This window comes from Chaetodon trifascialis, chromosome 21, assembly GCF_039877785.1.
Source record: "Chaetodon trifascialis isolate fChaTrf1 chromosome 21, fChaTrf1.hap1, whole genome shotgun sequence".
NCBI lineage: Eukaryota > Metazoa > Chordata > Actinopteri > Chaetodontiformes > Chaetodontidae > Chaetodon > Chaetodon trifascialis.
The window spans coordinates 7,663,296-7,683,567 of record NC_092076.1 but is presented as its reverse complement, the minus strand read 5'-3'; the positions used below and the strand labels follow the sequence as shown (position 1 = coordinate 7,683,567).

At 43.7% G+C, this 20,272-nt stretch overlaps 3 protein-coding genes across 7 annotated transcripts in view; 2 read left to right on the top strand and 1 right to left on the bottom strand.

The window, feature by feature from the left end:
- Positions 1-12,048, bottom strand: part of pald1a (phosphatase domain containing paladin 1a) — a 50,441-nt gene extending 38,393 nt beyond the window's left edge. Inside the window, exons 1-4 of one of the 4 annotated variants that reach the window (XM_070990828.1) lie at positions 11,971-12,048; positions 1,620-1,817; positions 1,336-1,438; positions 175-354 (exon numbers count right to left, since the gene is read on the bottom strand). In XM_070990828.1, the coding sequence (XP_070846929.1) occupies positions 175-354; positions 1,336-1,438; positions 1,620-1,804 (468 nt within the window). In that variant the 5' untranslated portion in view covers positions 1,805-1,817; positions 11,971-12,048. Of the gene's footprint in view, positions 1-174; positions 355-1,335; positions 1,439-1,619; positions 1,818-4,249; positions 4,408-8,334; positions 8,392-8,469; positions 8,872-11,970 lie in introns of those variants that run through there. The other 3 variants (XM_070990827.1, XM_070990829.1, XM_070990826.1) reach the window with 3 other exon arrangements.
- Positions 12,049-13,147: 1,099 nt separating this feature from the next.
- ndr2 (nodal-related 2) lies at positions 13,148-16,599 on the top strand. The gene is made up of 3 exons (XM_070991049.1): positions 13,148-13,441; positions 15,000-15,778; positions 16,014-16,599. The coding sequence occupies exons 1-3, from the start codon at positions 13,177-13,179 to the stop codon at positions 16,164-16,166; spliced, it is 1,197 nt and encodes a 398-aa protein (XP_070847150.1). The 5' UTR covers positions 13,148-13,176; the 3' UTR covers positions 16,167-16,599.
- A 998-nt stretch (positions 16,600-17,597) lies between these two features.
- lrrc20 (leucine rich repeat containing 20) lies at positions 17,598-20,140 on the top strand. 2 transcript variants are annotated; one of them, XM_070990699.1, is made up of 5 exons: positions 17,598-17,909; positions 18,773-18,855; positions 19,080-19,229; positions 19,319-19,486; positions 19,572-20,140. In XM_070990699.1, exons 2-5 carry the CDS (start codon positions 18,786-18,788, stop codon positions 19,706-19,708), a joined length of 525 nt encoding a protein of 174 aa, XP_070846800.1. In that variant the 5' UTR covers positions 17,598-17,909; positions 18,773-18,785; the 3' UTR covers positions 19,709-20,140. The 2 variants fall into 2 exon arrangements, with proteins under 2 accessions (XP_070846800.1, XP_070846801.1); XM_070990700.1 differs by having other exon boundaries at positions 17,785-17,917; positions 18,780-18,855.
- Positions 20,141-20,272: the final 132 nt, after the last annotated feature.

The following is a 20,272-nucleotide window of genomic DNA, read 5'->3' as shown; positions in this document are numbered from 1 at the left end:
ACTCCTCAAATATTTACTGACAACACAGCTAGAAAGAGGTCAGGCAGCGCTGCAGCACAGAGGCACAGACACAGCAGAGTTAAGGATGCAATCTACCAGCACGAACACTTTATGTGAGCTCACTGTGTAAATTCTGCTTATATAAATATGTATAGAAAAGAAAATAACAGGGACCTCGTGTCCTTGCGCCTGGAGCCTCTGGAGGACCTGTTTGAAGCCATTCAGGCTCGGCTGACCCATCCCATACAGCGAGTAGGACCCCTTGACTTGGCGGAAGTTGGGCGCTCCGTAGCTGCCCGTGGTATTGAGGACATCTGCCTTGCTGTACACATCCTGGACCATGAAGTACTCCCCCTGGAAAGCAATGCAACTTTCATCTGACTCTGTCTGAGAGCCTGACCCCAATACAGCATTTCCCCAGCTTCCACTCCAGCATGCATTAGCATTTGTAAATTCTGCAGAGCAAATATGTCAACACTAAAGTGGCTGGATAAATCTGAAAATGGTGTTTACATGTGAAAACGACTCGCATCCTCACGGGCATTTTAAGCCTTTTGGCTAAGTGTTTTGCTCTTTCATTTCAGTTCTCAATACTAACAAGTACAAAAGAAGCGGAAATTAGCCTAAATCTCTTCTTCTGCTCTCTCTGTGTGTTAGCAAATAACAAAACTGACACAGTCTGGTTACTCTGTTGTCTCAACAGGTTAAATCTCTGCTCCGTCACCTCCATCTCTCCGAGACTACTTATATTGTGTTTCAATAGAGCATCAAACAAGTTTCCACTGACAGTGTCAAGTATAAAATAATGACTTTAACTCCTGCGCTGCTGCAGTTTAACTATCATTCACATCACCATTTTATTCTTGGAGGTAAATTCACATCACAAACTTACCTAAAAAAGGTTTGATAGGGGACATGAGATGGTTCACTTAGCGCATTCAGATTTGCTAAAATGCTACTGAAAGCCAAAACAGAGAGGAAAAGACGTGATTTCAAATGCATCTGCCCTCATGATCTTACTGTGACTCCTGGCCTATCTATACATGTCAACAAAGGCTGTGGGGCAACACTGATGAAACACTGCATGCCTGAACTGACAGAGCAGAGGTGACGGAGCAGATCAAAGCCCTGATAGAGGGGTGACAACGTCCCTGTTTCAATGGCTGCCCCAGATCATAAAACAGCGCATGACAATGCTCCGATGCCACTCTGCGGTTTGAACATACGAATGTGAAAAGAGCGTGTTTAAACACAGGTGACATGATGCCGCGTCTTTCCACGACAGCGCGGCGCCTTCTTGCAGCGAAGACGTTTTGTCCTGCGTGTTGTCCTCACCTGCACCAGGTAGTGCTCGGGCATCGCGTCAGATATCCGACCCACTTTGTAGTTGGTCTTGAGGATGTCATCGTGAATCTGAAATTCCTGTCTGCAATTATACCTGGAAAGCAGAGCACAACAGCAGGTCTGGGTGGTGTCATCGGCTACTATTTGCCAGGCCTGGATTGACAAATGAGACGATAACGGGGGCAAACACTTGGGCTGTGTGGGGGGATGTCAGCGCAGTGATCAAAGAGGATTAACACCCAGTCGTGAGAACACGGATTCGGGGAGGGACTTACGTGATGACGACAGGTGCCACTTTGTTGGTGATAATGGACTTGGCCTTGTTGTTGTGGATGTTGACCGTCTGAAAGGGGCTCATGCTAAGAGACTGCCTGCTGTCGGCCATCCCGTTGCCATGGACACTCTCAAGTGGCGATGCTACAGAAACAGGCTGTGGTGCGGCACTGGCAGTTGTACCCATGCTCCACAAGCAGCTGTGAATGACATCGCAGCGGACTCAGAAACAGGAAGCAAACACAGGGACGACACTCACAGACGCACCTAAAGAGGGAAATCTGGGAACGTCTAACGCTGAAGTAACATAAGTGACAAAGATTCACGGCAGTGTCGGCCGCCACCACTGAAATATTTCAACAACTATGGGATGGATTACCGAGAAAACACGAGGAGACCGATCATGTGTTAGCTTAGTTTGCAGGCTAATAGCGAGCTAACCATAAGATGAAACTTCCTTTGAAAAACCTGTCAAGTCAGTGAGGTAATCACTGTGTAATGGCTTTTGATTTTGGTTAAAATGGGCCACAAAATTTAGACCTGGAGAAGTTTTAAGCATGTTAAATCCCCAACTTTTGTTATCCGTTGCACCCCTGGTACGAACATTCATTCATAGTCTCCAGAAGATAAATCCTACTTGACGATCCCTTGACTTTTCCACTTTTCCTCTAGCACCACTATGAGGTTGACCTTTGGGGTTTTTAAAACTCATGGATGGATTGCTGAGATACTTGGCACACACATATTTAGGTCCCCAGAGGATGGACTGTAATAGCTTTGATCCCCTGATCTGTGTCCACTACTTTGATTGATGATCAAGTACTTATAAAAACAGTGACTCTCATCGGCCGCAGCTGTACTTGAGAGACTCTTGGTCTTGTTTGGGGTTTTAAGCAGTCGTCCAACTTTTGGGTGAAGCTCATTTGCTTATTTAGCAAGAGTTAGATGAAACGATCCACACCCCTCTCACATCTGTTCACTAAATATGAGCAAGCAGCCAGTTAGCTTAGCTTAGCATAAACACTGAAAACATTCTAACACTTCTGTTTTTGTACTGATTAAACAAACCAGTGCTAATTAGTGAGATTCTGAGGCGCTGGCAGGCAGATTTTTGTTTCCTTTGGACAGAGCAAGGCTTGCCGTTTCTCCTGATTTCCAGTCTCTGTGTTAAGCTAAGCTAACAGATTGCTGGGTGCTGCTACATATTTAGCGTACAACCATGACAGCGGGATCAATCGTCTCATCCAAGTCTGTGCAACAAAGTAAATGATCCCACAAACATCAGGCTATTATCTTAAATGTGTATTGTATTATCTAAAATCTTTTGTTTTGCATTCATGAGGCACATTTCACGCATTTATTTCATCCAACTGCTGAATTTAAAAACTGTAGATTGACGAACTATTCTCTGCACTTAGCTCCTGCCATTATTTCTGATTTCTTAGATAAAAAAAAACAAAAGCGGAACAGATTAGACCTGTTTGATGCCTCTGTATCTGACCAACAGTGATAAATCATGTCATAAATGTTACTCATGCAGCATTTTTTTTTTCAGAGGCAGAACGTGCAGAGGATTAGCTATCGACTCAGGAATTCCCCTTTAAAGTTTAGTCGGCACTCAAATTACAATCACTAATTTCACATCGATAGGATTTAATCATGGTGCCGTGGGATTAGAGCCGAGTGTGACAGTGTTTCTATGTGAATCATACAGCTTGATGCAGAGCACTCAGACCCCCACACGAGCCAGCCACAGGTTTCAACCAAACCTCCTCCCCTCTGAATAAACAGTGAGCTTTGCAGGGAGCCTGCAGATAAACAAACGAGCCTTCCGACAAGCTAGCAGCGAGGCATAACACTGCTCCGCCACATCATTTATAGCATGTGGCTGGTCAGGAACCTACGGCACTGGAGAAATACACAGAAATACACACAGTCCCCTCATTAAAACCTTCAACAATACACAGAAAAGCCCAGGATTTCACCCGACACAAACTCACAGATGCAAATACTGTAAGAGTGGAGCTGCCAAGCGTCCAAAAGCACAGAATCAATCCAACATCAAAATCTACTTGATGTGGCAGAGCTGAGGGGTATGGCAGGGTTGCATGCAGCCGCCCGAGCTCAAAGCACCTCTGTGTGATCTCCAGCTCTGAACAGAGTGGACTCTCATTGTGCCGAGAGGCTCTGTGGAGAGAGAGGAGCCGGTGAGTCACCGCTACTCTCCTCTTTGTTGCTGAGTGGGCAGGTCAACCTTATACTCAGAGACCTTTTGATTCAGAGTCTCTTTTCACAAACCCAAGAGGGAAGACTGCGACATATTGATTTTATTATTACTCTGTGCGCTGGCATCGTTTAAAAAACACAGATACGACGTCTGAAATGTTTTTACAGCTTGACTTGGAGGAAACATGCGATGAAATAACTGCAGAGTAAAAAGAAGTCAAATCTCTCCCAAAGTCCCATAAAAGGAAGCTACGTTTTCAAGAATACTGTGCTCCCGCTGCCCAAGTCTATTTGAGTCCTCACCACATAGCAAAAGCATCTCTGTCGCCATAATCTCGCGACTACCACAGGAAAAACAACAAAAAGCCTCCACACTGCAAGAATCCACTGAAATCTGGCGTCTTACGTGTGAGACGAGGAGCGATCTGTACTCCGAGATCCTTTTCTGTGCTGCTTGTTTTCCGCCATGGTCCACAGGAGTGTGAGAACTTGGCATCACATCCAAAGAGAAATCTTCCTCTTTTGGATCCCCCGTGCCCACCCCCAGTCGGTGGGAAACACCCCTCGTGGGAGCTCAAAGTGCCCGGCTGCTTGGCATTGGGCGAAAACTTCAGGAGTTGAGGATCTCAGACAGCGTCCCCCTCGTCCGCGTCCCGTCTCCAATGCGATGTTGGGGAGTAGACTCATGCGAGAGATTGAGGTCTCTACGGAGGGGACCGGGGGAAGTAGTGGTACATCTGGCAGCCAGATGGCCAAAGTTCAGCTCCCTTTCACAGGGAGAGGCTGTACAGAGACGACACGGTCGACGCTCACACTGTACAGCGAGCGGGACAAAGGAACACGCTGCAGCAATAACCCCATTCAAAATGTCTAGAAGTCATTTCTGGTTACTGCTCATCAAAATGTGAGGATGCTTTGTTTTTCTGTGTTTTACAGAAGTGGAAACTCAAAGTTTTGGGATAGTTGGACAAACAAAAAAAAATAATCTGAAGACTTCACCTTGAGCTCTGGAAACTTGTCGTGGTCATTTTTCACTAGCTTTAGTTTTATTAAATAGACTAAACAAAAGATGGCCGTCTTTCTATTTCTCTAAATTTCGTGCAAATCTTCTGCAATCTGCAAAGAAAATGCAAATGAATGCGTGTATCCATCCATTGCTGATGCGCCATTGTTAGGAAAGAACATAAAGATCAGAGATATGTTGCGCTAATTCTCCACTCATGTCCCTCTAAACCATTTCAGAAGACGAGGGTACGAGATGACATAAAAGAGTGTCAGCCAAACCTCAAATGGACAAAAACCTTTCTCCTAATTTCCTCCATGATGAAAGCGATGTGGTAAAAAAATGACAGAGATATGGCATTCAGATTTGTTGATCGCTGCACCCAGAGGAGCAGAGGCTTCAGTGGATCTACCATTTTATAATAATATTTTGGGTTGTTACATTTCCAGCATTTCCACTCTGATAAGGAAACAGGTAGATAGAGAAGTACTGCGGCTTGCATGTTTGCCCGAAAGGAGGGATCCATCATCTGTTGCTCTTCCATAAGTTTCTTCTTTTTTTCCTGTTAAGATGGTATTTTTAGGATGTTTTCTTCATCCAAACCTAATGACAGACAGTAATGTATGCTGTACACATTGTAAATCCCTTCGAGACACATTTGTGATGTGGGATTTTGGGCTATATGGATAAAGCTAACTTGACTAGAAATAACGGCAGCTCGGCTGCCATGTCAAAAAATAGGTAGATTATGAAACATGATAGATGTGAGATGTCTTCCGTGTCTCCCTCACTTCCTACTTGGACTGAAAACGGAGCTCACGGGCTGTGCATTCCTCCCAGTAAAGACCATTTACATAGCAAACGCTTTTCAATCTCTGCCACTTTAAGGACATTTAATCAGTAGGTTTCTTTTACCCACCACCACAGTCATGCATGATAATATGCATGTTCCTATGTGGCTCAGGCGAAGGCTGTAAAACTCTCTGACAACAGATTCTGCCATTATCCTCATGCACACAAGAGTTTCCTAAATTTTATCCCATGTGATGGCGTTATTTGTAACGAGTGTTAAATGAGGCTAACTGACACTTCCTGACAGAAGCTTTGGTTTCACAGGCCTCCAAAGCAAACGTGTCATTACAAATGCTGCAGCACATACAGTAGCTTGCTCACTGAAACTGGACTATCAAAAACGCTCCTCTGCCTTACCTTACGGCCTGTCACCTCTGCTGCCTCACCATGGTGCACACACACGCTTCGATACGGAAGCTCTTGCTAGACACAAGCTCAGCTCGTCCGACACACTGATTTCAGCCTGGGCAGGCCTGGTCTAGCGGGCGGGCAGCTGGGGCGGAGGCCTGAGTAGAAATAGCCCTCAGTCATAAACATCCTCCTGGAGATCCAATCAAGGCAACTCATCAGAGAGGCTGTTTATCCCACATGTCAACCAGAGTAGTGTCGTGCTGCTCATGAGGCCAATAAAACGACAAGACAAACTCGGATTTCCTCTGACAATGCGGAACAACATTATAAAAAGCGAGTGACCAAACAAACACGAGATGATCTTGAGTTCACCTTTGTGTGCCAGCCAGGCCGTGAGCAGCTGGTCGGAGAAGTCAGAGGCTCTAATATTCAAATTCACTGATGGCACAGTAAGAATACAGCCATGGAAACTGGAACCTCCTGCCAGCCAACCGGCATTGCTCCATTCAGGGCAGCCCCATTTAAATTCAGCCGGTGTCCCAACTTTGCTGTAGCAACGTCTTCAGACAAAAGGGTCTGAGTGCAGACAGGAAGGAGCGTGCAGCTGCAGGATGCATCTGTTGGTGGCCGCGAGGAAGGATGCAGAGCGCTCTTCATTCACAAGAGATGCAAGGGTTCAAGAGAGATGGGTATCACTTTGAAACGCTTTGGGAGATCTTTCGACACAACTTCCCATAGCAAGATGGAGAAGAGAAAGCGTCAGCAAGTGGCACAAAAAAAGAGAGGAAAAAAGTCAAAATTCAATGCAGCCTGCTCGCTTTGCTCATCTTATTCAAGGATCCTGGGCATTTCTGGTCTCCAAGGAGGCCACTCGTTCAGCCTGCCAGTTTCATGTTGGAAAGCCTGCTGGTTGCACAAAGCCACATAAAAACAACAAAATCACACAAATTCAACATCACACTGTGCAGCATTGCTAAAAAAAACCTTATAGAATATATACCAACTGAGGGTTTGGTGTAATCCAAAGTTAGTCTTATTTACAACAATGACACAATGTCCCCACAGTCTCTCACTCATCACAGGATCCTAGACCACCAAAACCATTCAATACACCCCAGTCACACCCCCCAAGCAGAGGAAGTGTAAGCACACCTTGACAGGAAATGCTTAGTTGTACTCTCTGAAACTTCCTCCCTGCAGCTGTACACATATTTCACCAATGAGGTTAAGGGTTACATGCAGGCGCGATTCCACAGGACATTGCTAGTTCCTGAGCTAAATATCAGTGCTACGCGGAAATGAGCTCAGCGCTTCCTCTGCAGAAAATCTTTTTTGTTTTCCCTCAACGGTTCCAAAGACCTCATTGTGAGTTTGTGTCAACTTACAGCTCTGATGTTTGCTTTCGTCCAAAATAAATCGCCCGACAGCCTGCTCAGAAAGAGACTGTGGCAGAAAGGAAGCCATGCGATGCATTGTTCAAGGATGCAATTTCCAAATCTGATCAAACTACCGCAAATAGCTCTCGCACTGCAGGACAGATCCAGAGTAAGTGCACAGCAACTGGCTGAAAAGGACGGTTCCCCAGTTAAAGCAGAGAATCTACTGGGACTGCAGTGAATGTTACACATGAAAAACCTTCAGCCCTCTACATTCTTACTTTCATCACAGCTTGACACGGAGCTGCTAAAAAGGGTGTGCAAATCTATTTTTAAAACCCTTCCTGTAATTTATTTCATTGCAAGATGGCAATTTTATCCCCCTATGATTTCCAGGCTGCAGTAATGTGGCTTTCATTTCTTTCTAAACCCCAACGTCTGACCACAATATTCTGTCAGCACCACCAGGGCAACCGACGGCATTTTCATTTGTCAAAGCCTCAGAGAACCTCCCCAGCCGACAGATCTTCCACCAATTTGTTAGCGTGTTCCATTTCGCTCGCCGCTCGTACTGAAACGGTGAAGTTGTGCTTGTGCAAACACATCCTGACCAAGCAGCTGCGTTTTCTAAGTTGCCGTGGGAAGCCAGAATCCTGTCAAACAGGCGCTGGTCCTCTGTGAGAGGAACGAGAGCTGATAAACACTTCAGAGGAGAGACTGGGCATCACATGCCAAGAAGAATGTAATCCATGTAGCCGTGCGAATTTCAAACATGACGGGTATTATAGAAGAAGGTGTTCAACCAAAGAATGGGTCTCTGAAAAGGGAAAAACGCTTTAATATTCTGTCACAGATGATCATTTTTAGTGTGACATGTTTGCATAGTTCAATCTCAGATAAAAATCACACCGGCATCTGAAGTGATATTTAGACAACAGTCGTGGTTTCCTTTCAGCTGTTTCAGAGACGCACTGATGACACGTCCGGCGAGCACGAGCCTGCAGCAGGACTCAAGTATCAGAACGGAAAGTATCGCAACTGTACCTGACATTCAGCTGATCAGTCCACCGTCCGAGAGGTGCTTGAATCTGTGAGGAACAAAATTAAAAAAAGAGAAATAGAGCCTAAAAAAATAACCAAAAAATGTCTGCTCTCCTGCAGGCAGCAGCACCGTCTCAGTCAGGCGTCCTCGCTGGCATCTCTCTGATCTGTGAGGCAATCTGTCGCTGCCCGCTGATCACACTAGCGCAGGCGGCGGTCTCGCATCATTAAGGCGTCCTTATAAAGCGAGTCAATGAAGGTGTCCTCCAGTGAGGACAGATCCCAGACAAACACTCAGCGGAGCGGGGTGGGCAGAGCTCTCAGAGCTGTCTGAGGCTCAGACGGGTGACGACATGATCCTGTGCTGCTTTTTGGTGACTTTCTTTCTATGCATCCCCCGTGCATGAGGTGCAAGGCTGCGAGCGCATGCTGGGATTTGTGTGTGTGTATATGTGTGTGTGGGGATGTGTAAAGAGGATGTGGAGGCGGACCCACGGAGGCTTACTCATCATTCACTTCACTATCCAATCACTACCAGAGCCTCCTGGCAGCACAAAGCCTCCCACACATGGCAGACCTGTTAACAACTGCCTCAAACACGCAACTGAAACCTTCACTTATTAAACTTATTACAATCAGCCGCAGCCGTTAAGCCTCGCCCACATGATGCGGCGTAGACCTGCCAGGAGGCTGACAATCAGTAACAACTGCACACAGACGACATCACATAAGCCTAATTCACTACGATGCTATAATTACTCCATTCATTAGCGGTTAACACATGCCATGTTGAAGGCAAACAAGCTTACAGCTGGGCAAATACTTAGATTTAAGCTTGAGGTTCAGCTGCAGAGGGCTGTGTGCTCTACCTCTTGTGGTCGTAACCCTGAGGTCAGACCAGCTCATTGTGCATCGAGTGTCCTATTTCATCCTGTGGGCTGCATAAAGCAAGCACAAAGCCAACAGTGTCCGCTGATATAATACCTGTGCAGGCACACACATACCTGACAACAACAATGACAGTCAGCAGCATCAAGCTTATCTTCAGAGTGGCTGCCATTGAGAATATTTTCTCACAGATGTATGTGTAATCAACAGTCTGTCACAAGATTATGTCCAAATCAAGCTTATTTGCAAAAGCAGTGCGCGGTTTTCGAGATATGGATGTAAAATCTAGCGGTGCCACACCTGTTCCTTCCTTCCTGCAGCAGCGCGAGCCAAGACTCTGATGTTCTTGCAACACGCTGAATGTGAAACAAAACCCTCCCAACGCCCGAAAAAGCTCAGAACATGAATGAGTCAATCCAGCGAGTGAGCAATCGGAATTACTGATTTTGTAAGATTAAAATCAAATATGGAGAAACAGGAATCCTGTAGGTGTCACTGAGAGAGACGCAGAATTCAAGTGAAATTAAGCCCAAAAAAAGCTGCATAATGACACATGCTGTCACTCTGACAGCTTCGTTTCCATCCTTTTTTTAAACAGGTGGCGGTAAAACAGAGCACAATTTTGTAATAAGAGGATGTTCTGTGACAGATGAATAAAACTTCCTCTCTTGTCAAATGTCCGCAGTGGAAAAAAAGAGCATACGGCCAACATCACCTGTCCTGTCCAAATCCAGCTTGCTAAAAGCCCTGTGACAGCGACAGGAAAGGAGGCGACAGCGCAGGGAAATATTTCACCTGAGCCAAAGTTCAGGTGAAAAATGGGGACGTCAACGGCGAATCCAGTTTTTCCATTTCAATTTATGACTATAACATCAAAAAATGCTCCTGGGATGATGAATTGACAAAGAAATCACCCGGAGAGACACATTTTGGGGGTTATCAAATATTCACCTGAGTCCAAATATGACACCTTGTGGTAAAAATAATCCATCGCACTCAGACATGCACACAGGATTTCTAATCACTGGGACACAGATGTTCATTATCTTATGACAACAGGTGTTTATACAAGAACTTGGCACAACCTACCGGATACTTTAAAGGCTGTAAATCTGAATCAAAGCGATCAGACTGAAAATAGTAGATAAAAATCAACCATGTTTCATATTTTCTGAGGAAACCCCAAACCTCACTGGAGTCATTTTTTTATCATCTCCTAACCAATATCCCTAAAACCCATAAGAAGCTCTTATTAAAGCACTGGCTATGACAACATCTCACAAAATCACCAACTTCACAAGTTAAGCCTGGGAGGAGGAACATTTCTGTAATCCCTCTTATCAAGATAAACCACAAACAAATAACTCAATCATTTATGATCCAGGTGTCCATTCATCGAGGACTTTCAGGGCCTCTCACTTGATTAATTGTGATGTTCGCGGTTTGATCTGCGCTCTCGGTTGTCAAGAGCAAGTTTCTGTCCTCCCCCTGGGATGTAAAGGTAAAGTGATATGAGGAGGAGACTGATCCCAGCTGCACGGGCGAAATCACACAAAGGCCGGGGCTGCAACACATCAAAGCGTGCATCATGTGCTTTGTCTTACTGCTCTGTAGACTTTTCATACTTTACATTACACCTCACGGGAAGAATGAACATGTCTTGGCACATTTTGGCTACGGAAAAAAATAAATTGGCACTGGCAGAATATATTCAGTGACATGCCTTAATGACTCCAAATGCACAAAACGTGCCCAACGTGTATTTACATTGCATTCATGAAAGACTTAAGTCTAAAATGACTGATATTTTTCTGCATATAAGCTCATGACAACATATGATATATGTATATTTGAGCATGGAAGTTCATTTTTGACCTTTGGGTCAAACAAACAAACAAACAAACAAAATAAGTCTCTCAGAAGACGTTTTGCAGTCTTCTTCAGTTAAGAAGCTTATAAATGGACCTTTGAGATTAAATAATGGAGTGGCTATATCTTACAGGATGTGAAAATACATTCAAGCCAGTGAAAGGCTTGCAGAAGCGGGTGCAGCTGTTATGAAAAGCTGTTTTAAAAAGTGGTGAAGTGGGATTGTAATAATGTATTACATCACCCAAACAGTTTATGATTTGAACGCACTGTAGTTTTCACAGCAAGTGTTCGTGGCACACATTCACTGCAGGCTGCGCAACACAATAAAAGAGAAGATGTTATGTGTGTGTGTGTGTTTAAGAAAATAAAAGCATAATTTGACATTAATGAGAAAATGCGTTTGCTTGATAATGAGCAGCGACTGCAGGCTGACCCAACTTTTTGGGTTTTTTACCATTCATTACTGTCTGACTAAATCATGAGCTAGATGCAGCGCACAATGCAGTGCAGGCATGGAGAGTGGGGGGTGCCAAGCACATGTATGCCCCATCAAGCACACAAACACTTCGCCTCATGAAAAGCTCCTTCGCAGTTCAAAGCGCTCGGCTGCAAATATTCACAGTGCACGATTAATAAAGGCATTTAGAAAATGTGAAGTCTTAGCATCCCGAATCGGCATGAAATGTGAACTTCTGGGCTGCCGAGGCTCGCGCAACAACAGCCGTAAACTTTAAAGCAACTCACCATTTCAGCACACGGCGGGTGAAAAAGCGTGCGGCTCGACACAAAGCAGGTTTTCAGAGCTCGGTGAGTCCGCGGCGGAGGATGAAGCAGATAGGGCTTTCTGTCTGTACCGCTGCGAGGAGGGAGAGGGGGGAAAGGGCACATCCATTGATTTTTTTTTTTTTTTTTTTTTGTCCTTTCTCGGGAAATTTACGAGGAAAAGAATTTTGCTTTGTGCACGGCGCATGCGCAGTCTGCGGTCATCCTCGGACGCTCTGCGCTCGTCTCTCCGGCTCTGATTATTCACACTTAAACTTTGAATAAAATATTAATTCTTTGTGACATTTGTTGCTTATTATGCAGATATCAACATGAAATCTTAACACGTAGCCCATATAGGAATATTATCATCACAGGAATAATAATATAAAAATCCAAAACACTATAAAAAGTATGGAAACATCACTAAAACTTCAACATTTAGCCATATATAACCTATAAAGCTGCATGTGAACACGTAGGAATATTATAAGTGGTCTTCCGGAAGTAGAAATATGGTAGAAAGATAAGGTGGCTGTTTCCTGTTTGATTCTAAGTTTCCATATCATCCCTTTTGGTGGTGCGCCTTTCTTTTTATCTATATTTTCATCTGTTATCATAATATCTTCGTGTGACGCCATAAATGCGCATGCTGTTTACACAAAAAATGTTTAAAATAGAAGATGAACTGCACCCAAGGCTATACCGTGCGATAAATGTTATCTCTAATCCTGATAAAAGTGGATATTTAGTGATATTTCTGCAGCCACGTCTCGCGTCCACTTTTATGTTAATGCTTGTGGTGTTTCATTAGTGTCTTATAAGCACTGCAGCCCATTTCAGACGGTATTCAGGAGACCACATTACACTATGGGAAAGCCTAACAATTAGTGTAAGGCAAATAGCTGGAACGATTAATCCAAGGATGGGGAATCGGGCTGCAGAAGCGCTCGGAACATGGCGCAAACAAGAAACTGCGCTCCCTGTAAACACGCACCCAGGCGCCTCATTAGCAACTGAATGGATGATGAGCTGTCAGGTAACAAGTCTTGAGGACGCATGTCAATTTCCTTTAATGTTCTCAGCTACTTGTTAAACATGAAAGGGGGTGGGTAAGAGGGTGGGTGAGAGTATATAAGACACCCCTAATCTCCCACTGGAGGAATTTGTCATTAACCGGCCCCAAACATGCGCCCATTGGGACTTCTGGCTTTTGCGCTGCACGCATCTGCGCTGCTGCTGCTGGTCCAGGGGATTCAAAGAACCAGAGATGGAGTTTACATGAGGCCGCTGCAGCGTTTTTCCGTGGTGGACCGATCGACCGGGTACCACCTGCCAACCTACATGATGCATCTCTACAGGAATTTCAAGTCGAACTTCTCCAGGCCTAAGGACGCTTTGGAGCAAGATGCCGCAAAGCAGGCGGACACCGTGAAGAGCGTGGTGGCGAAAAGTAAGATCATTTTCCAAAAGTGCAGCTTTTATATGGCAGGGGAAGCGAGATGATGGGAAATGTTTGAACCGCGGGGACATGTCTGCGTTGCTTAGATCTGCTCTGCCATTAAAGACCCTCTGAGATGTTAGGGAGGGTTTTTCTTGGCTCAAGTGTTGTCCTGTCAAAGCTGCGACCCAGACGACCTCAGAGGGTCTGAATCCACATCCCGCTCAGGGGGGAGGAATACCCATGCAGGGATCAGCGTGTGAAAAGGCCGGTTTTCTGTCTAATTCTCAAAGCAAACCTCTTTTTCTTAAATAGGTGATGTTGATTAGACATCTCGCCAGACAGCCCCCTATACAAATCTGTTGTTAAGTCAAATCAACAACTTCCCTTAGTTCTTTTTTTTCCTTTTTTTTTGTTTTCACACTCTTCTTGATTAGATTAGAGCTCGGGATTTAATGGCACAAGCAGCCAGCAGAGGACAGCCCTCCCTGCTGCTGAATCCAATCCCACATGGCTGCTAGGTGTTGGAGTTATTACCTATTTGTTTGACTGAGGATATGCAGAAGCCAGCAGAGGCAAAGGTGTGCTAAATGATTGGTTTCGGCTCGGTGTTTGGTTTGAGTGGATTAATAGCTAGGGTGGTTTACACTTTTGATCAAGTCCAGCTAAATTGGCCAATGCACTGCACAATACAGAAGCTGAAGATGCTTTAATCCTTTAGGTTGATTTGAGCCACACCTGTTTATTGAAGCACAATGAGCCCCCATTACAGATGTGGGCGCAGCGCACTTTGTGCTACGCTGGAGCCATTATTTCCAAGAAGCCTTAGGAGCAGCTTTGATTTGCTGAAATCTCCATCAATGCAAGCATTAATCATGAGGTCATGTCAGAAGTTATCAAAGGGAAATGTATTTTGCATTTATCATTCTCCCTACAACTCAATTTGCAAAACAAAAGAGGTGGCTGGAGCTACAAATGACAAATCACATCCGTAATTACCCCCCAGAATGCATTTGATACAGACATGCTAAGGCGATGCCACCATGCAGACTCATTGCTTTTAAGGTTTAATATGTTAATAAAAACATACGTATTGTGTCTGGTTGCACACTAATTGACAATTTGCTCCTCTGTTGACTGTGAAAATGCCAGACCAGTGCCAGAAGTGATGACTTTTGCTTCAGATGCGTCCTTGTTTAAAATATAAAGATTTGTGTGACGTGAACACAGCAAATTTGACTAACATCAGGCTCGTAACTGTCTAAATAATGTATGTGAGGTGTATATGGTTTAATCTATGGGTGCAGAAAAAGGGCTGAAATATCAAACATGGATAAAAAAATAATATGACAGTAGCGACTGAATTATTCTTATTCTCTAATATTCACATGTTGGTGTTGTTGGTTAACAACAGGTGGATATTGCTTCCCCTGAGATGTTCACTGGCACATTAATTTGCATGGGCTCATCATGAGTTTTAGATTTTATAGTGGCATAATGCTACCACTAACAAACTGTCTGCACAGTGTGCACTTCACTTTTGCTAATCTTTCTCTTTTCACTATATTAGGTTTGACGTACAGACAGAGGCGCTGGATTGCGACCTTTGACCTCTACGCCCTGCTGGCTGACAAACAGATCCAGGCAGCAGAGCTGAGACTCAGGCTTCCTCGGACGCAGAGTGCTTCCAACATCACCGTGGAGGTCTATCACCAGCATGGCCATGTGTGCCATATGCACAAGGGCTGCCAGGAACAGCAGCTGGTGGGGCTGCTCACTGAATCATCGCTGGTCACTTCATCACAGAGCTGGAAAGTGTTCAACGTGACACGTCCTCTCTTGAGCTGGCTTAGACAAAAACTGACTATGAGAGTTCGACACAAAAGACTGTCGAGAAGAAGGAAAGTGACAAAGACAAAGAGAGGCCTGTCGTTTCCCGATCAGCCTGTCTATGCGGAGAAAAGAGAGGAGGACGTGAGTGACCGGGCCTTGCTGGTCGTCTTCTCACACACTGGCTCGGATGAAAACTCGAAGGCCAAAGCGAGCTTACTCCATACAGCTGAACAATCCAAGTTCTTGACCCCTGCTGAAATCAAAAAGGCCCGCTGGCCGAAGAGGCGCAGGAGCAAACGGGGCCAGAAAGAACAAACAGTGAGAAGCCTGCAGGCGTCCAAAAGAGGGAGTGAAAAATCTCTCTGTCGCAGAGTCGACCTGCATGTAGACTTTAATCAAATTGGCTGGGGGTCCTGGATCATCTTCCCGAAAAGATATAACGCCTACCGCTGTGAGGGTTCCTGCCCTGGACCCCTGGGAGAAGACCTAAATCCAACAAATCACGCTTACATGCAGGTGAGTGGTGCAGGTGATCTGTCTATCCATGGCGGTGTTTTTGTTTTTATCTTAGATTTGATCTGAGACTCAGTAGATCCACATCAGTGTGTGCTGCTGGTATTAATCTGTAACTTCTCAGATGTGAGGATTTCACGCTTTTCTTTGTCAATTTAAAAATAAATATTTGTCTTTGTATCTTTAATTAAACACTCTGGAATAATCCATCTAAACCCTTTGTTTCTCTCTTTCCCAGAGTTTACTGAAACATTACCACCCTGACAGAGTGGCATCACCCTGCTGCGCGCCAACCAAAATGAGCCCATTAAGCATGCTGTACTACGAGAACGGAGAAATGCTCCTTCGCCATCACGAGGACATGATTGTGGATGAATGCGGCTGCCAGTGACAGCTGCAACCACCTCCAACCATGACCTGTGCTGCTGAGTGGTGTAACAGCACAAACGCGCTGTGCTGTGCAGAAGCAGCCAGTTTGTGAAAAACAAAACACTTAGCCAGAAGGGAAAAAAAAAGCTCTTTGATATTTGTCACCGTGCACTGAGAGATTGTAGGCGATCTATGTGCAGAGATAGAAATGTAATTTGTGATGTGGGTTCTGGTTTGTAAGGACATTATTATGTTAAGATGTGCTGAAATACAAACTGTGTGCAGTTGTCACAACTGAATGTGCAACTTTATTCCCCTTATCAATTTCCATCAATGTAAACATGAAATGGCAATGTTGTTGAATATTCCAGCACTGTTTTTTATTGTACACTAAGGTGTGTAACTGTAAATGAATGTATATTTATTGTAAATATTAAAAAGGATTGTATTTATGTACATTTTTCACATACTTTGTGTATTTTGTTATGTTTTATTATCTATACTGTACTTCCTTTGGCTTATGAGCACTTCATACAACTTGATCTGTTCATTTACAAGACCAGCCGACTATCCGTGGGTATTTTCAGCACTGAGGGTATCAAACCTTAACCTGTTCATTATATAAGTACTGAAAGCAGGCATCGAATGTCCTCTGAGACTTATAGTCTTGTTCTTTTATTGTTTGATCAAATATTTCCTGTTTTAACCAAAGTATAGCCCCTTTTAGATTATTTCATTTAGGCAGCTGTTGCTGGGCCTTGTTGGTTTGCTGGCATAAAACAATCCAAACACAGCAAACATATCCATGAAACACAAAAGAACAGACACACCAAAAGCAGGTGGACTTTTCTAGTTTTAGCGTATTTCAGTCATCCGCAGTGAGTCATGGCTCACAATCAAAGCACAGTGTTGTATAGAAGAGGGATATCCAGCATATACTGTAAAGTGACAGGTACTTTCTAACAATGGTAAACTAAGTTCTATTCTTCTGAAGCCAGAGAGCTCATTGTATTCAAATCCTTTGAAAATACACTGACTAACCAGGAATTTTCCACAGTCATGAGCATGGCACTGGTCAAAATACTGGGAATAGTTGACCAGGACTCAGAGGTAAGACAACATTCCACTTCCTAGTGTCAGTCAAATATTTGTTTAGAAAAGGCCTAAATTCAAAATATATCTTCTGTTACCTTCATTTCCTTTAAAAGGAAGAGACTCAGTGCAAAATATTTAGATTTGAAAAAGCAGGATTCAGATATGAAAATTATGAATGCGTTGACTAACGTTAAATAATCAAGATGTAGCTCAATATTAGCCGACTGAAATGTTTTAGTTAAGCAATGATAAGATTTACTCATTACTATGTCAAGTTACTGTTTTCTTCACACTTAACGTTTTACTACATCGTCTGCAACTTGAAGGCGCAGTACTGACGCTCACGAATTGACTGCTCAAATATTTCCCAGCCGGCTGTTAGCTAGCAGCTGGCAGCTGTTTGCTAGTAGCCTAGCCTAGCATGTGCCTTACTCACTAACTGTCGCTAAGCAACAACGAGTCTTTTAAAGTTTGTTGAGCGATTCCATATGAGGTGTTGCTAGTGGGGTTTTTTTTTTTTTTTTTTTTTTTTGCAATGGCTAGCGCAACGGTCAGGTGAATTGCCCTCTCCGTGGCTAAAAATACACACTCACCAAATCTGACTGTGGTTGAGCCGCTATTGCTAACGTTAGCTAACTCTAGTAGCTATCAGTAGCTTCTCGTTTTTTGGGTAAGTGGCTTCTTGGCTTGGATTTAGTGACACCGTAATGAATTAGTGGCTAACGTTGTAACGGCTCAACTGGCTGCCTTTGCATTAGTCCAGTAGCGTAGGGCTGTGGCAGGCCTAAAGCTTATTTAGTGTTGACTTACACCTCGTATTTGTGCCAGGGCATTACCCAGTGTCACGTTTATTGAAACGTTAACTTAATCCGAATATTTTTAGGTAGTAGCACTTGTTATTTTATGTTTTGGAGACTGTATAACTTCCCTTTATTACATATATATAACCACTGCACTGACTGTCAGATTTAGATTTGTCATCTGGCAATGCAGTTGTTGTACACATGTAATAAAAGTTATGTTACAAAGGTATTACTCATGTATAATAGACAGTGGTGGAATAAGTAATGTTTGTCAGATCTTCTACTTAAGTAAAAGTAACAGTACCACTGTGTAAAAATACTCTGGTAGTAAAAAGTCCTGCATTCAAACTCTTAAGTAAAAGAAGAAAAGTATTAGTATCAAACTTTACCAAAAGTAGAAGTACTCATAAATCAGAATCAGTGATCACAGAGTACTGCTACATAATCCTTCAACTCATCTGAAAGGATTAAAATCCCCAACATTTTGGATTTCATTATTTCATGTCATAGGTGTTATTCTGAGTAACTCTACTTTTAAAAACCTTGAAAAAAAAAATGATTGAAGGGTTGTGATGGGGTGTTTTTTTGCATTGTTGTATGTGCACTTACATAAGTGAATGATGTCGATGCCTCTTCCCCAGGAAATATCAATGTCAATTAACAGAAAAGATTCACTTAGATTGAGTAAATATATATAAATATAATGCTGCATGTCCTCCCATTGGAACAGTGACAACAGAAGAATGGGTGAGGCAGTCGCAAATGTGGCGCGGAGGATTAATGCCACTGTAGAGGAGGGGAAGGACAGTTTGGGTAAGACCCAGTTCACACATCTCTCTGTCTTGTCTCTTGCTGCTGATTCACCATGGTTGTTGCTATTTCAGATTTCATCAGCAGGTGGTGACAGAGGCTTAAATAGCTTTTCCCCAAATAACCACGACTTTGATTCTCAAAGTGTTTGTTACCTATAGATATTCAGCGTCCCCCTGCTGTGCTAATGCTTGTTAATCTCATGATAACGTTCTTCTTCTCCGCAGACCTGTCAAACTGCAAGCTCATTTCTTTCCCAGAAGGTGTGTTCAAAGTCTTAAGGAGTGTCTCAGAAAACATCCGAGTTATCACGTTGGCTGACAACGAGATGAAGGCCCTTACCAGCAAGTTCTTTTCCACCTTCACTCAGCTGAGAGGTACAGTGGATAAAACACACTGATTCATGGACTCAATCTCACAAATGTTGCGACCTGTCGTTTTACTCGTGTCTTGAACTGTCTTGCAGAGCTGGACCTCCGAGGCAATGTTCTCACCAAACTGCCTGACGCTGTGGCAGAAATGGAGCATTTGACCTGCATCAATCTGGCGAATAACAACTTCTCCATCTTCCCTGATAAGCTTACTGAAATAGCCACACTGGAGAGGATTAACCTGGAGGGAAATAGCATCACCGGTAATGATAATATATTAAGGCAAAGGGTTCTTATATGGTTTGGTCTGAGCTTATTTTTACCCTCTGTTTTTATTTTGTCTCACAGAAATACCAGTGGAGAAGTTGTCCAACATGCCTGCACTGAAGTGGCTGAATGTGAAGTCAAACCCTTTGGACTCAAACACTCAGGCTGCTCTGCAATCCCCCCACAATTTTGACATTTTGTCAACCACAGAGTCCTAAAATATGCCACGTATTATATTTACCCACCTAAAGACTGCATGCTGCGTGCCTTTACCTACTTCAGTTGGATGCTCCCGTCGTGCCTGACGGGTGAGAAAGTGTGATACTTGAAGATACTGAGCTGAAGATATCACAAGGGGTTTACAAGAGACAAGCAAACAGAGGTGTGTAAAGATGGCGTCCTCCTCGAGTGACTTACAAAGAGCTGACGCTGATGTTCGATGAAGTCAGTCCATCTTTATGCACCATTTTTAGAAACATGTTTCTGTCTCAGCTGAAATATTTGTAATGATTTATTTATTGCTTTTGATAGTATCAAAAAGATTACACACTGGAAATGCAGTCTGGTGTCAGCGTTTGAGTGATTGCATTGCTTCCATTCATTGCTGAGACTGTTTTAGATGTATTTTACATAAACGTGGCCTGAAGGTTCATTGGTGTACTGTTTTATTTATGACTGATTATCATTTTCGATTAATTGGACAATTATTCCCTTTAATAAATAATGATTGTTGATATCATAAAAATGTCTCATCACAAGTTCACAGAGTGCAAGATGATGTC